This window comes from Perna viridis, chromosome 1, assembly GCF_037379345.1.
Source record: "Perna viridis isolate PV_CMFRI_1.1 ecotype Kerala chromosome 1, ASM3737934v1, whole genome shotgun sequence".
Classification (NCBI taxonomy): Eukaryota; Metazoa; Mollusca; class Bivalvia; order Mytilida; family Mytilidae; genus Perna; species Perna viridis.
Window position 1 is genome coordinate 70,550,120 of NC_142445.1, and position 15,929 is coordinate 70,566,048.

At 30.6% G+C, this 15,929-nt stretch overlaps 1 protein-coding gene across 2 annotated transcripts; it reads left to right on the forward strand.

Annotated features, from left to right (window-relative positions):
* The first annotated feature begins 604 nt into the window (after positions 1-604).
* On the forward strand, positions 605-15,514 carry LOC148630213 (all-trans retinoic acid-induced differentiation factor-like). Of its 2 annotated transcripts, none has more exons than XM_088563348.1 (7): positions 605-977; positions 6,513-6,628; positions 7,278-7,349; positions 8,106-8,177; positions 8,774-8,889; positions 11,451-11,551; positions 14,569-15,514. In XM_088563348.1, exons 1-7 carry the CDS (start codon positions 921-923, stop codon positions 14,674-14,676), a joined length of 642 nt encoding a protein of 213 aa, XP_088419474.1. In that variant the 5' UTR covers positions 605-920; the 3' UTR covers positions 14,677-15,514. The 2 variants fall into 2 exon arrangements, with proteins under 2 accessions (XP_088419474.1, XP_088419484.1); XM_088563358.1 differs by lacking the exon at positions 605-977 and adding an exon at positions 1,584-1,713.
* Positions 15,515-15,929: the final 415 nt, after the last annotated feature.

A 15,929-nucleotide genomic window follows, 5' to 3' on the forward strand; every position in this document is an offset into this window, starting at 1 on the left:
TTAATCTCCCACTTCATTATGATTATTATGGACAGACAGAGAATAAATGGAATTCTTTATTTCTCCTGTGTCACATGATAAACAGATCTGATTCTGCAGATATGATGCATATGCATCAAACATTCATATAAAATGTAGCCTGCATATAGTAGAGATTATTCATAATGAAGAAAATCCAACAAACAAATGATGTTTTTTTTCAGTCTACTTACATTTACGCATATTTTTACATATAATAGTCCTTTCTGTACAGTATTTTGATCTGCATTTAAAAAAAAAATATATATATATACATTCACCCCCACTAAATCAGCCAAACCAAATCAAATAGAGAAAGATAACTTAATACATGGCACATTTTCTTATGGAACTACCATTTGATATTTAAGGAGGAGCTACATTTTTTCTTTAATGAAATTTGAAATAAAAAAACATCATTGCATTTTTCAAGAAATAAAAAAGACTGGACCTACCGGATACTATTCTCCTGCTATTATGTTTTGTTAGTATTCAACTAAAAATTTCTGCAATCTGAAGAAAAAAAAGGAATTAAGAATATCCCACATATAAGTGTAAGATTTATGGGAGGTTTTTTGTTTAAATTTCTATATTTTCTGAAAAATAAAAAAATGAATTTTTACTTCAAGAAAATTTTGCTTTTATGCAAAAATCTACACGAGGCAGAATCTCCCACATTAACTGTTCAAAAGGGTTAACAGGTATGCATACAAATCCTTTTTTCAATTAGACGTATCCTTAAAACGAATAAAATTAAGTAAATCAAATTTATATTATTTACATCCATCACAACTATCCAGGTTATTTTGGTGCTTTTTGGTTGAAGACTTGACTTCGGTGTTTGTTTTGATCTCAGTTGGAGTTATCTCCCATGTGCCAACAAGGAAGTGAAATAAACAAAGATGTTTTTCTTTTTTGCTGGTTTGTTTTTAGTTCTCACGTTGTGTGAGAATAAAGAGGTAAAGTTTAGGTGATTGCTTGTAATTTAATGTGTTGAATTTTAATGAACCTGACAGATTTCTCACAGAAAAGCTGATCACAAACTTCTAAAAACACATTTACTAAGTTTTTATTATAATAACTCTTGCAGCTTAAAAATTGAAAGTGGTTTTACTCACCTATTTTTTTTTCAGAAGTATAGTCTATAGTGCACATTCTTTCATACAAAATATGCTGGATTTACCAACTGCTTTACTAATAGACATATACAAAAACACAAGTACAAATACTTAATTAGCACAAACTCAATTACAGTCCATGGTTTATATGGTCTGTAGCAATAATAAATGTACATTACAGTGAAATGTGATAAATTTAAGATATGACATTATAGTTGCTAAATATTTCTGTCATATTCAATATTGGAGACTTGTATCTCTAATTTTAAAGCAGTTCAGTGTAAATGTGGACATTCTCAAAATAGTTTGTGATTTACTATTTAAAAGAATATTGATTTTGGATCTAGTATTGTAATCTGTAAAGCCATGAATCAAAGTATTTACTTTATTGATTAATTTCAGTCTTTCTTGTCCACTTTTGTGGACCCCATTGGGGAATATAACATATTTTCCTGTTCCATTGCTGTCATACTGAATTCTCCTTTAACTTAAAGATTAATGAAAGCACAATGTGAACATTGTTTCTCTGACAACAAAAGGTTATTTGGAGACAAAAATCTGGTGCGAAAATAGATAAGTAAGTAGAAAGTACAATTCCCCAAGTCTTTGATGACTGTTATATGGACAATGATATGTAAGTGTTAATAGATGAAAACGATCTAAATATATGTAATGATGATGATTTTGAGGTCCCCAAAGCTCATTACCAAATAAATGGGAAAACAAATAACGTTACATTTTCAACAACCAGTGAACGAATCAAACCATGGAAAAACTTTTTGGGGACTGGGAAAACTACCCTCATGAAAGAAAATGTGATCAAAGTTATATGGGTCTATGAACCCACTAAATCATGCAATATAAAAGTCAATTGTTACAACAGTGTCCGTCATGCAGGTACAGTTCTCATACAAGGCATAAAATTTGTAGAATTCAGTGACAAATATTTCAAAACTCTTCAAAATCGTGTCAACATAATCATGAACAATGAAACTACCCTAGATACAGATAATACAGAGGCCACCGATTCACCTCAGATCATATCCACAACTAATCCAAAAAATTTTACACTGCGGATTCTCATACAGAAAATGACATTTCCCAAACCTTCCCAAAATATACGATAAATATACAAAAATATCCAAACCTGAAACCTGACGAACAAATCTTATCTCCAAAAGATAGAGTAAAGGCACATAGCCAAACTTTGAACTCAAAACTTCAATCAGTTGATAATACCTTACACACAATGGAGTCATCCTTGTTGACCTTATTAATGATGTCAAAACATCTTTTGACAATATGTTGCCTGAAATGAAAAGCCTGAATAAAAGTGACTTGTCAGCCTCAAATAAAAAATTGGCTCAAATTAAGGAACAAATCAAGGCCATAGGAAGAAAAGCATTACACTGCAATCAATCCATAGACTCATTACACACAAAGATGAACATTTGGGACAGCAGGCAAACACAACTTTCTACTGATTTTGAAGCAGTAACACGAAAGGTTGAGACATGTATCCGAAAATTTGATGGATACCAAGCTGAGAACAAAGAAGCTTGTGAAAATATGCTCTCAAGAATGGAAGCTATACAAAAAACTTTGGATAAACTTGAAATAATCCAAACATTCAAAGAGAGACAACTCATAAAGATAAAAAGATACCAGTACATGAAAGCAAGCAGGATATAAATCATCCAAAAACTATATCCGATTGTGACTGTTTAATACTGAGTGATTCTTACTGCATCAAATCATCCAAAAAAAATTACACCTATGGGAAGAATACTAAAAAGATTCATTAGAGGAGGAGCTAAAACGTGCAACATTCATAGCGAAAAACAGTAAATAATTCAACCCTAAAAACGCATTATATAATAAATATTTGGGACAAGAGGCCTTCAAAAATCTGGTGTTGATAATTCAGAATTTAATGATTTATTTGATACATGTGTAAAAACCTGACCGAGGTCAACATACTACTGATTGTAAGTAGAAAAGACATACAGCAAAATGTAGCTGACAAAGCAAACCTTCTGACTGGCAAGGAATGTGAAACTTTACAAATGTTAAACTTTTATGCAAATTTGAACCAACTGACAGAATGTTCCATGACCAAGTGCACTTAAATAACCATAAAGGCTTACCCGCGTTGGTTAACACTTAAAAGCCGAACTGAATCTTTATACCCATGTTGACCGTAGTAACCAAAACCACCAATAGAAACCTTTCCAATCAAACTCAAACCATCAACGTATCATAATCAGATGCACTCTCCTTGGCATTATCAGCCAGCTTTACCCGAAATCCAAACATGCTGAACTAGTCTCCATTTCAGCCCCCGCAGATGATGAACAATATGAGACCACTGTTTAACACTACCTTTCATGCACTTATGGTCCAATGGCAGCAACAACTGCCACGAACATCTATGATTTCGAACTAACCTTTATCATATATGTACATATGTGAATATACATATATTAACACTTGTCAAAATTGTTTTCATAAACATATATAATTTGGTTAAACTAGTATTACTGATGATTAACTCATGCAGAAGTTCCAACACTCACATACATTGCAATTATAAATATATTTGAGTTGTTTAAGGTAGGAACCTTTCAATATATATGCCATATATAATCACATTATTGTTGTATAAATATATTTTTACATCTTGATTTTAAATTTATGTGAACTAAGATGTAAGACTGATCATTCTAGTATGAGTGATTCTTTGTATACAAAATATACATATTTGAGTCTAACCATTAAATATAACGGAAATTTCAATTTAGCAATAGATATTTTGATTGACAAAGCTAGAAAAGCCTATTTCAAAATTAAGAAAGTTATGGTTTACTGCAGTGAAATTGGGGAAATGAATTACTTCACCTTGAAAAATTCCATACTAAATTTATTAAAGAACTACTTGGAGTTAACTGTAAATCTTGCAACTGATTGTTGTGCAGAGCTATGTAGATTGCCCCTGCAATGTAAAATTAATTTTTCAATCATTGGATTTCTAAATGATATTTTTTCCAATAATACTACTCTTTTATACCAAATTTTTTATATTACAAAGAATTCAAACACTTGGACAACTAATACCAAAAGGTTACTAGATACGTTGGGCTTTGGCTATTTAATGAATAACCCAAGTGCACTAAAATAAAGTTACCAATGATTAAACAAAGAATGTCAGATCAATATTTACAAGAACAAAATTCGTATATCAGTAATTCTTCAAAATTATCTTTTTATAGAAAACTTTATAGGTCTGGAACTAGACCAAATTATATAGATGATTTGTCTAAACTGGCCAAGAGATCCATGATATCCAAAATAAGAATTAGCTCTCATCACCTTATGATTGAGAGAGGAAGACACCTCAATATTTCAAAAGACAATAGAATACGCCCTGTATGCCATATTAACATTGAAGACAAGGAACATTTCTTATTTGAGTGTGATTTATACAACACACTAAGAGATGAACTAAAACTGAAAATTTCTTCTTTATATAAAAACTTTGATACATTTAATATTATAAAAAAAAAAACTAAGTATATTGTTTAACAGTAAAAATCCTAAGTTACTGAGGTTGTCTTCCAATTTCATACCAGATTGCATGGAAAAAAGGAAAAGTTTTATTATTTGATATATAAATTGTATTTTCATAACTCTTAATAACTTCAATTCAAGTAAGCTACATTTTTAACTACTATATACATTATATATATCATATGTTCAATTTGTTCAATTCATGTAATTTTAAGATTGGCCAAAACCACTTATTGTAACTGTGTTAGAGCTAAATAAAATATCTGTATTTGTATTGGTATATTAAATGCCAGTGGCTCCTGGTCCAGTGGACTCCACACATCTGGTTTGTGTCAAAACCAAACAGTATGTGACGGATACACCTAATTCGTTACAGAAATATTGTTGTAAACTTATCTGCAAATGTATAACTATTAAAGGACTAGTGTAAATAGACATGTTTCACATGTAAGGAGAAATCTGACCAAGACTCAATAGCTTGTTATTACTATCTGAAATGGCAGCATTATGATTTAAAATGTGCCAAACTGAATCATGTGCCAAAACAATCTTCCTGGATGTACAAACTTTAAGATGGTCTTCCAAGTTTGTTCAGTGTGTATTTTGTCCTAATTCTGAATGATTTTTAATCGATATATGTTACATCAGATACAATTTAATAACTTTTATTGTATGTTTTGAACTTACATATGTAACAGGAGCGATTTTCTAATCATGTCTGGAGAACAAGCTGGCAAGCCACATATTTTCATATGTATAGTTTCAGTCTCTACAAAGTTTCGTCTCGAGTGGCTACAATATGCTTTGACAACTCACAACTCCAGGAAAATATTTAATTAGCAACCCCTTGTTAACATGATTGTTAGGGAGCAATCATTGTATTTTTATTGGGGGGGGGGGGAACTTGGATCAAATTTTTCGCCCTGTCACAACATTTATTAAAATTTAAGAAGTAGCTATGAAAATAGCAGTGCAAAATAAAACAATTTTAAGGATGTCTGTAAAAGATATGTACAAACTTGGTATGTCCAAAGAGACATTTGTAAAGTATAATCGGCTAGGTCTGTAGTCTGAAAAGACTGGTGCCTAAAGTGAAATTGGCTCTTCTGGTAGAAGAACTGCATCTCTGTCTATAACAATAAATGCCTAGAAAAAATGGCTCTTTGATAAAAAGCAATGAAGAATAGATGAATTTAACATAACCTTGAAATTTAATGTGAACATATCAAATGGAATCATATTATATTTTAAATTGCTGTCATCATCAATACAATATGATATAATAAGCAAAACATTTCTTAACATCAAACATATGAAACAATGTCCATAAAAATCTATATCACAATTGAAATAAATATCACAAATATTGTTCATGTGAATAGTTCATAGCAGGCAACATTGTCTATCTGTAGGCCTCGAATGCCACACATGTAAATGCTGGTGTCATTATAATGACTTTCTGAAAATTGGCAATTGACACTATTTCTGGCAATATTTTTTTAAAGGCCAGAATAATTCATGAACATGGTATTTTTAATGCTTAAAAATGAAAGTTGACAATGACTAGAAAAAAGTTACTAATGAAATTCTAACAAAATCCAAAAACAATAAAATGGAAAACTGTTATATCTTTGGTGTGTCTGCATCGGCGAAAATTGTGCCGTAAAAAATTCTCCATGGTTAAATTTTCATCCATGGAAAAACCCTGTGTGATTCGGAGCAAAACGACAAGTGTGAATTCATGTACATGTACTAGTATTTGAATAGTTGAACATAGTGAAATATGTGTGAATGTTTTCTATTTCATAGCTGGAGTTGTGCAGTAGACATTGCGATGGTTCACTTTCTATTAACTGTACTGTAATGAATGCACTGCCATCAGGGAGATGTTGTGTTACCGGAAACAAAGACTCCTCTGTTGTTGGGTAAGTTTAATCTGAGCTTATATGGTCATTTTACAGTAAAGTTACAGTGAGTCACGTTATATTTCCTCAAGCCAAGGTGACAGAAGTTACTGGCTTCCTACAAAGTTGCAAGGACAAAGGTAAAAAGGTATGAACATTTTTCAAAACTACTCAATTATGTCGACATAGTCAGAAGATGAATGGATGAAAGTCTTTGGCTCTGTAGTTGATTTTACAAACTACTCTTAAATGTAAAATAAAATTAGTTTATCATGGAGTATAGATTGTAATATAAAGTCTCTGTTAGTAATAATGTCACAGTGTTAGTTTCTATCTTGAAGGTCATGTCATGACTTATTCACTTTTATTGTCAGTTGCATGAACATAATATTTTGTAAATAAAAACATAAATTTGAGGCTATACAGAAGTTTTAATGTTTCAAAATTTTATTTGGAAGTATCAATAAATATTTTCAGTGATATATCCTTGATACTATATTTGGTTCCATTAACCCAATTATTGTTCAAGTATAATTAAATGAGCTGGTAATAAAAAATATATACTTTTATTATGTGACCCTTGCAGCTTCTGCTGGATCTTTTTGTGTTTTGTGCTGATAAACATTATTGGTCACATTATTATATGCATAGTCTTTATACATTTTTTCAGGTTAGATTTGTCAAGTTGCCACATACCTTCAATTGAAAATTTGTTTATCAATTATGATAATTTGGAAATACTGTAAGTATGTTTAGTACTGCAGTGTACATACTAAATACTTCATTGGCACAAACTCTTCAACAATAAATGGTTAGGCCCAATACATTTGTTACAAATATAAAATTAACATGGTTACACATAATTCAATTAATATGTTAATTGAATCATCATTAATTATATGTATGTATAACTATAGAAGACTCTTCTTTTTACGTTCAAAGAGTTTGATATGAAAGAGGAAGTCAATCTGAGGTTTATATGAAATATGGTTTAATAAAAAAGACATGATGACTATTGTTATTTATTATGTTTGATATTTTCTCATTAAAAGTAACTCTTTGATCATCAAAAAACTTGCATTTTAGAAGAAAATGCATCTCATTTTCTATTTCATTTGAGTTACAAAGGTGACAATATTTTTCATTTCTTGGTATATTTATATGTTTTTCTCATTCCTTCATAAAGAAATTAGCACTCATGTAAAGCAATTTGATCATCTCTATTTTTTAAAATATCAACATATGGAGGTCTTTTACCCATTTTGTAGGCACTCTAGTACAGGTACATATGTAATATATTTCTTTGTTCCAAACCATGCACTTCTGTTTTCTTTTTAAAATGTGAGTTATTTATATAGACACCTATTGAATTCTTACTTTTGAAAAATTACTCAGCAAATTTATTCCAATCTTAGTTGTTTTTAGCTGTGTAAAAATCTGACAGGATTAGGAACAAATTGACTTATATCAAGGTACAAGTTTATTATGTATATTTCAGATTTCTTCAGAACAATTCCATTCAGGTTCCAAAAATAGAAGCTTTCCATGGTTTGACAAAACTTAAATTATTGTAAGTTAAATCAAATGTTATTACAGTGATACATCATTAATGGGCATACATTAATTAGTATTTCTACAGATTAGATTTTATAGCATGCCAAAAAACTTCGGGGGATATAAGGGAATCCCTATCTGTCTGTGCGCCAATTTGTCTCTCTGCATTTCTTCTCCTACTTTAAACATTCAAGGGATTTTGATTCTATTAGAAGATGGGACATCATATCTTGATGTGCATGAAGGAATAATATAATATTCTCAGAGGATTCTTTTGTGAGATTGTCCAACTTGCATGTCTTACATGTCAAATTATTTGCAAGTCCTCTCAACCACTCAAGGGGTTTTGATGAAATTTTATATGAAGGTTAGCCATTATTTGTAGCTAGTGTATGGAGGATTATAATTATTGTTGGAGAACTGCAAGGGAGATAATCCAACTGAATAGTTTCTTACATTTGTATACTGTTGACTAATTTATCTTCAAGGATGTCAGTTCAATTAAGTGGCTATTTAATTTCATGATTAACACAAAGATGAATGCTGTACTTGTTGAACAATCATTCTTTTTTATGTTATACTGTTTAAACTTTGTACTTATTCTGCTCTCAGGAAATTACCACCTAAATTAAATTGCCCTGGGGGCAATGAATTATGGAATAAAACAGAACAGACATCTGAAGTAGTCACTTGTGTCAATGAGTTGAGTACATGTACTGTTTATAATGGTGAGTATTTTGTATCAATGAGCTAAATACATGTACTGTTTATAATCGTGATTACTTGGTTTCAATGAGCTGAGTACAGGTTCTGTTTATGCTGAAATTCCTTATTCAAACAGTCATGTAGTCTGAGATGTTTGTAACTGCAAATATACCAATGTCCAGGTTGATGCATGCTGCTCCTGCACAGAGGAATACCGTGATATATGGTTAGAGGTAATAATAGAGAACTGCCACCATGTTTTGAACTATTTTCATACGAGGAAACATTATTTCAAACTCTTCTTGGTCGTGAGCCTATATTTAGTTTCGAAAGCAATGATTATACATACTTTGTTCAACTTTGCCACTTGCATGTTGCACAATGTGTTGCCAAGTTTTGCCGATCAATAAAACTGATTCTTTAGTAATGCACAATGTGTCATCATCAAATCATTATTTTGAGTAAATTTTCTTTTGAGATTGCATTTTATATAGTATGTAGAAGGGTCTGAAAAATTCCCAACGATGTTAGAACTGTCAAATTTGCAATGCAAATTTTTGGTCGTTCCCTCAGCAGGACTCGAACTTGTACTGCTGTGAGATCTATGGCAACACCACCTGCACAAAATCCAGCGCCCTAGACCACTCGGCCAGCTAGGCTATATAAAAATATAGCTTTGGCTGGCCAGGTCATTCCTCCTCGTAGGATTAATCTATGACTGTAACTTAGTACATGATGTATGGTAGTATGGAACAGTTCGTCTAGGTGTTATAATGTAGGAAAGAGGATCAAATTAATGATGCATGTCACAACAAATCAGTATTATACAAACATCTTAGTATGTGACGACTCTATTCGCTACACTGCTCCTCGTCACATTCAATATACTTTGTCATTAATTATGTTTTGTTCTTCTCTTCTTTAGTTTAGTGTTGCTTTAATATAATGTTTCGTTGTATAATCTCATTTATGAGGAAATAAATATATGAATGAATGAATGTGTGGTTTAACATATGATAACAAATTGTTTTTATCAATGACTTGAATATATTCAATATTCAATATTTTTTTTTGTTCTAACACATTTACAATAAATGGTCATAACACAAATAATAGAAAAAAAATTCTGACAACAACAACAAAGAAAAAAGAAAGATATAAATGCATATGGTCTACATCAAGTTTGATTAACATAGGAACTTCTGGCAGTGGTGACTCAATTGTGCAAAAACAAAAAAATGCATAGTAAGAATATGCAAGAGGTGACAAAATAAAGTGCAAAAAGACATCATAGAAAGTGTGGTTGTAAGTAATTACAATATAATTTGTGTAATATGGGGTTTAATATTAAATATTTTGAAAACCGAGTGTCTTAACATCTCATTATCTCAACAATTTAAAGTTAATGGTCTTGACATGTATTGATGTATTCAATGGAAGCCTTGAGGACTATTATTGAGCTGCTATTCAAAACAATTTGTATTTTTTCTGTCAATGAGTTAAAGTTTTCATTATTACTTTTAAGCTTAGCAATTAGTTCTTTTCTATTTGAATTGTAGGGTGGACAATGAAGAAAGGAATGCAATTCATTTTCTATTTGCCCAGTGGTACATTTTGTGCAAGTTATTTTGAGGGATATTTTTATAGCAACCTTTCTCTATTGCTTGAGAGTGGGCACTTATTCAATATTTACAAATTATTGACCTATCAGACTTGTATCTACAGACATCAACGTAGGAAGGCCCTTGGTTTTGTCTATAGATAGTTATGTAGAAAGATAATTTATTGCTTTCACCTATACTACTATTTTGGTTCTGTAAGGTTTGATCACGCAGTCTTTGTTTGATATTAGACATTTTTAATATTGTTATTATTATCAATTAAGTAGCCAAAACCAAGTTTCTTTATCCATAATTTAATTGTTGTTATCCATTTATTTGAAACCAGGATATTTGTATGTATTTTGTTTACCAATGTATTCGCTTAATTGGAGATATGTTCCCCAAATTTTATTGCTAGTAGTTTTACTTTTTCTTGTAAAGGGTGTCTATTAAGCTCAGTTAAGCATGCAACATTTGTTGCTTTACTATCTATTCCTAAAATTTCTTTAATAAAGTTGATATGTAAATTTTCAAATGGGTCAGTATTATTAAGATTGCAATATGCACCCCTCACTTCACATCCATATAATGTAATTGGACTTACAAGTGAGTCAGATAGTTTTTCCAACAGAAAATTAGCATTATTAAGTTCCATGGTTTTCTTAATTTTGAATAAGGCTTTACAGCCCTTTTCCATTAATTGTTTTGTGGACACATTTATATTACAGTTGTATTTAAAAGTTATTCCAAGATAGCAGTGTATATTTACAGTTTCAATATAGGTATTATTGATTTTTAAACTGTTTAAATGGGTTTTCACATTTGAATTGAATACCATTATATATGCATACCATATAGTATTGTGAGTTCTCTGTATCCATAAGATGAGTATTTATAATGTTTAAATTGGTATCGAATGCATCTTCATTATTTATATGTGTGTTGTATTCATGTTTCATTTTAGAATTTTATTTCATTTGTAGTATCGTGCCCAAACAAGAATAGCTACTGTGTTGATAGAGGACCACAAATTACAGAATGTTTATGTAAACCTGGTTACCATGGATACAAGTGCTTAAGAAAAGTATAACAAATTAATCATACATGTTCTGTTTGTATTTATTTACTGGAACTTTTTGGGTACAAGTTGGGACTACAGGAGGTTCTAATTTTACTCTGCATTGTGACTTCTTTTGGTAATTTATTTGAAACTATCTGAAAGACATTCTGAAAGCTACCAGTATATGTCTTAAAATACATACTATATCTACAGTACATCATTAAAGTTATGTCTTTACATATTTTAAAATGTATTGTTAGTGGCAGTGTAGAATATAAAATCAACATAATAAAATGTCAATTTTGTGAATTTGCAGTTGCATAAGATTTACAGTTAAGTTTAGGTGTATATTACTAATTGTGATAGCTTTCTTTGCAAGATTCACATCAGGTCAACTATTCTTTTGTAACAAGGTATTATTATTTAAATTTTGAATTCTGTTTATTTAGAAAGTGAGTTAGTCTAATTTTCATGAAGCCTTCTCTTATTGATGTGGTTACTCATGCAATCATAACTAAAGGGTAGTGATTTAGCTAGCACTCATCACTTTTCCCAGTTACAAATCAAATCTGAAGTAAGAAAACTTCCCTGTGTTTAAAAGTACTATCTATATGAAATGGGCATTTTGAAAAATCATTTATGATACATGGATAAAATAAATACAATGATTTAATATGCTACAGGTACTTACATTTACTTGACCCAAAAGAAGTCTTGTAAAGATATCAAGCAAAGTACTTACATACCATTAAACGCATATTTATAGAAGAGAACAAAAAGACATGTCTATATATGCAGTGTGGAAATTTGCTCTATGTGTCAGTGATTGGGATTAAAATATTGAAAATAGGCTATTTTTAATGATCTTTAGAATGCCAATGGCCCATTCTTTAACATTTTTTTGAATGTTACCCCCCCCCCCCCATATCACTGATGCCTAGTTATTGAAGTCTATAATGAGTAAATGAACAGGATTGTATGACTTGATGTCAAAATTTTCAGAATCAATATTAGTCAAATAAATATTAGGTATTACTTCAATTTGTTCACTTTTAAAAAAACAAATACAAATAAAAAAAACCAAAATATTTGTTTGAAAATCAAGCTGAAGAGCAACTCACTGAGTGAAAAAATCTTTAAATTTATAGAAATGTTAGAAAAGAAAGGGTGGGCATCTGTTAATATCTCTTTTAGATGTTCCATAAAATATGATATTGCATGAACTGAGCTGTCATAAATTGTATATGATATTCAATTTAAGTTGATCTTAAATCCTGTATTATGTAATATTTTTTTTTTATGTTCCAAAAAATGTCCCAACCTGGGTGAAATCCGGCTAAAAGATCTTTGTTTTTTTCTGTATTTTGTTGCCTAACTAACCAAGGTCCTTAGCCGTGATGGCAAGACCAAAATAAAGGTATTCCTTAGTAAGGGTTACTTTTATATATCATTGTCTTACTCTAAAATTCAAAATATTTTTAGATAAATGTCACTTTCCAAGTGAAATTTATTTAACATGCAATTGCTATGTAGAAGTTGAAGTCACTTAGTTTTATTCCTAAAATTTGTTGTAAAAGCTTGCATTTTCATGGTCAGTCAAATGTGTTTGTCTATTACGTTCATCAGACACATTTTGAAAATTTAGTTAAGTCACCTTCTTGATTACCTCACCTGGCCCAAAACGTCATCATCTTTGACAATTTATTAAAACATCTTCTCCTCAGAAACTACTGAACATAATTCAATGATACTTAACATGTATGTTCCTTTGGATGCCTGCACAATGATAGCGTTTTGATTTTTTATCCATTGAAAAACATGGCCACCGTTACTGAAAATAAAACATAAGGAACAGACAGAAGTTTTTCCCATATATCTCCAAAATTGTTTAGTTTAGCCAAATTTTGACAGTATTTAAGTGTTCAGGATACTGAGATCTATCTGTGGTGAATTTTTTGTATTTTAAATCTGCTATGCCCTGTTCGAGATGTTTCCCCTTTTTAACATTTTTTCACTATTTGTAATGTTATTTCATCAATGATCTTCTCCATAGATACTTCTTGACCAATTAAAACCAAACTTGGTATGAATGTTCCTTAGGTGGGGATTTTTTATCCATCAATAAACATTGCAGCTGTTACTAAAAATAGAACATAGGGATCAGACAGAAGTTTTTTTTCATATATCTCCAAAACTATTTGTTGTAGCCAAATTTTGAAGGGATAAAAGTGTTCAGCATATTGAGATCTATCTGTGGATAAATTTTTGTGTTAATCTGTTATGTCATGTTGGAGTTATTGCTCTTTTTTGACATTTTTTTGCTATTTTTAATGTTATAATTACTTCAAAAAATTTCCTAGTTGGAATTTAATGAACATTGATATGATTGTTTCTTAGGTACGAGTACTAGAAATAGTATGTTGCTTATTTAGCAATGTGAGTGATTCAGGCTCTTTAGAGCCTCTTGTTTTAATTGTCAACTTTAAAAAAAAATCCTAATTAACTTCTTTGTCTCTATACCACTGTAAAGAGGTTTATTGAGAAATAAAGATGTATGCACATGTTCATAACCATCTTTTATTAATGGTACTAGGTTGCATGAAAATCTCATTTAAATGTTAATAAGCTGGATGTGAAAGATTTTCTTATTTTTCCTAGTTCTGAAAAGTACAGGGAAATCTATCTAAACCAAACCCCATTTGGATTGTAGAATTTGGTTTGGACAAGGTCTGTAATTGAAGTTGTGTAGAATTTGGTTTGGACAAGGTCTGTAACTGAAGTTGTGTAGAATTTGTTTGGTGTAGACAAGGTCTGTAACTGAGGTTGTGTAGAATTTGTTTGGTTTAGACAAGGTCTATAATTGAGGTTCAAAAAACATTTGAACAAGTATGAAGGGATTTCTGAAAGTGTCTGGTTTAGACAAGTTTTTGGTAGATTCAGGGTTATGTTTAGACACATTTCATTGATATTTTAAAGAGCCACCATATTACATTTGATTTTGCAGGAAGGAATAATTCATGTATGATAATTGTTATTTTCAGGGTACATTTCCAGTAACAGCTTTTGTGATAGGTCTTGGTGTTTCAACATTAGTGGTCTCAGGAATATTATGGCTTACACAGAGACGAAAAGCTAAAAAGCAAGTTTAGAGCTATGAATTGCCCCATGAATTTGAATGCAAATAAATGATTTTCTCAGGAACTTAATGAAGATAAACATAGAGGTGGAGTAGTAAAATGGTTTCTCCATATCAAGTTTGTTTATTCTCCACAACTATGTGTATAAATACATTGAGTCTATTTCATGTGTCTACTGAAATTGTGCAATATGGTTGCTGAATTGATTTGTCTTTATTTTATGTAAATTATTTAGTCAGTTGTCAATTAACAGTATCCATGTTAAGTATGATAATGACACTTTTTTCTTTCAAACGGACTTGTGTATAGTTTTGTTATAGTCTGTGATAAAATATTGTATAGTTGTTTATTACCAATAGGGCATGTAAGTCTTGTCAGGTTTCAAGAGAATGGGTCCCAATCTACCATTTAAATGCATGGAAACTTTGTTCTTTACAGAGCATTGAGTTCAGTATCAAAATAAGACATCTTTCATATTCAAACAGAATAACAATACTAATAAAAATGACAAATATATTCTTCTACGTGATAAAATTGTTTAGAAAAGCAATAAATACAAAATTTTATATGGTATTGCTGTGTATGGAGATCCCAGAAGTAAACAATAAAATGCAGATATGTCTTCAGATTTCAATACATTCTACACTGAAAGTAAGGAAAATGAAACTGGAAAGAGACTTACAAACTCTCTAGATGGGGCACATGTCTAGTCGGCCAAACAGGTATCATAAATTAATGAGTCAATAACCCTTGACTTGTCAGATGTGAAAATGTAGTTAGTTTTCTGTGTATTTCTACTATAATGTAATGAAATGTTTTTGTTTTGCTGAATAAAATGTTATTTTTTTTCTTTTGTTGTTATTGAAATTGAATTTTTCTTTAAAGTATGTACATTTTCAATGATTTCAACTATTAATTTATTTTTTAAAAGCATTGCAACATCTCATTAAAAATTCATACCCTTCCCAAAAAACGAAGTATTGGAGTAGGTAGGAATCACCATGTTTGTACATTGGTCTGTTCAATATATCAGTTGTTCCATTCAGTCAATGCATGTATAATCATACAACACACAATTCTACTCTTTGTTCAGTTGACTTTTTTTCAGAATCCTCGGGTTTTTTTCCTTTGAATAATGCTTTCAAAATCATGAAAAATGATCAAAAGGTCATCAGAACAGAAATGGAATGGAAATTTGTTAGATCCTACGTGTAGTGACTGAACAATTGATAGGTCTAGTTTTAATTAGATTGTTGGTCAGTTAT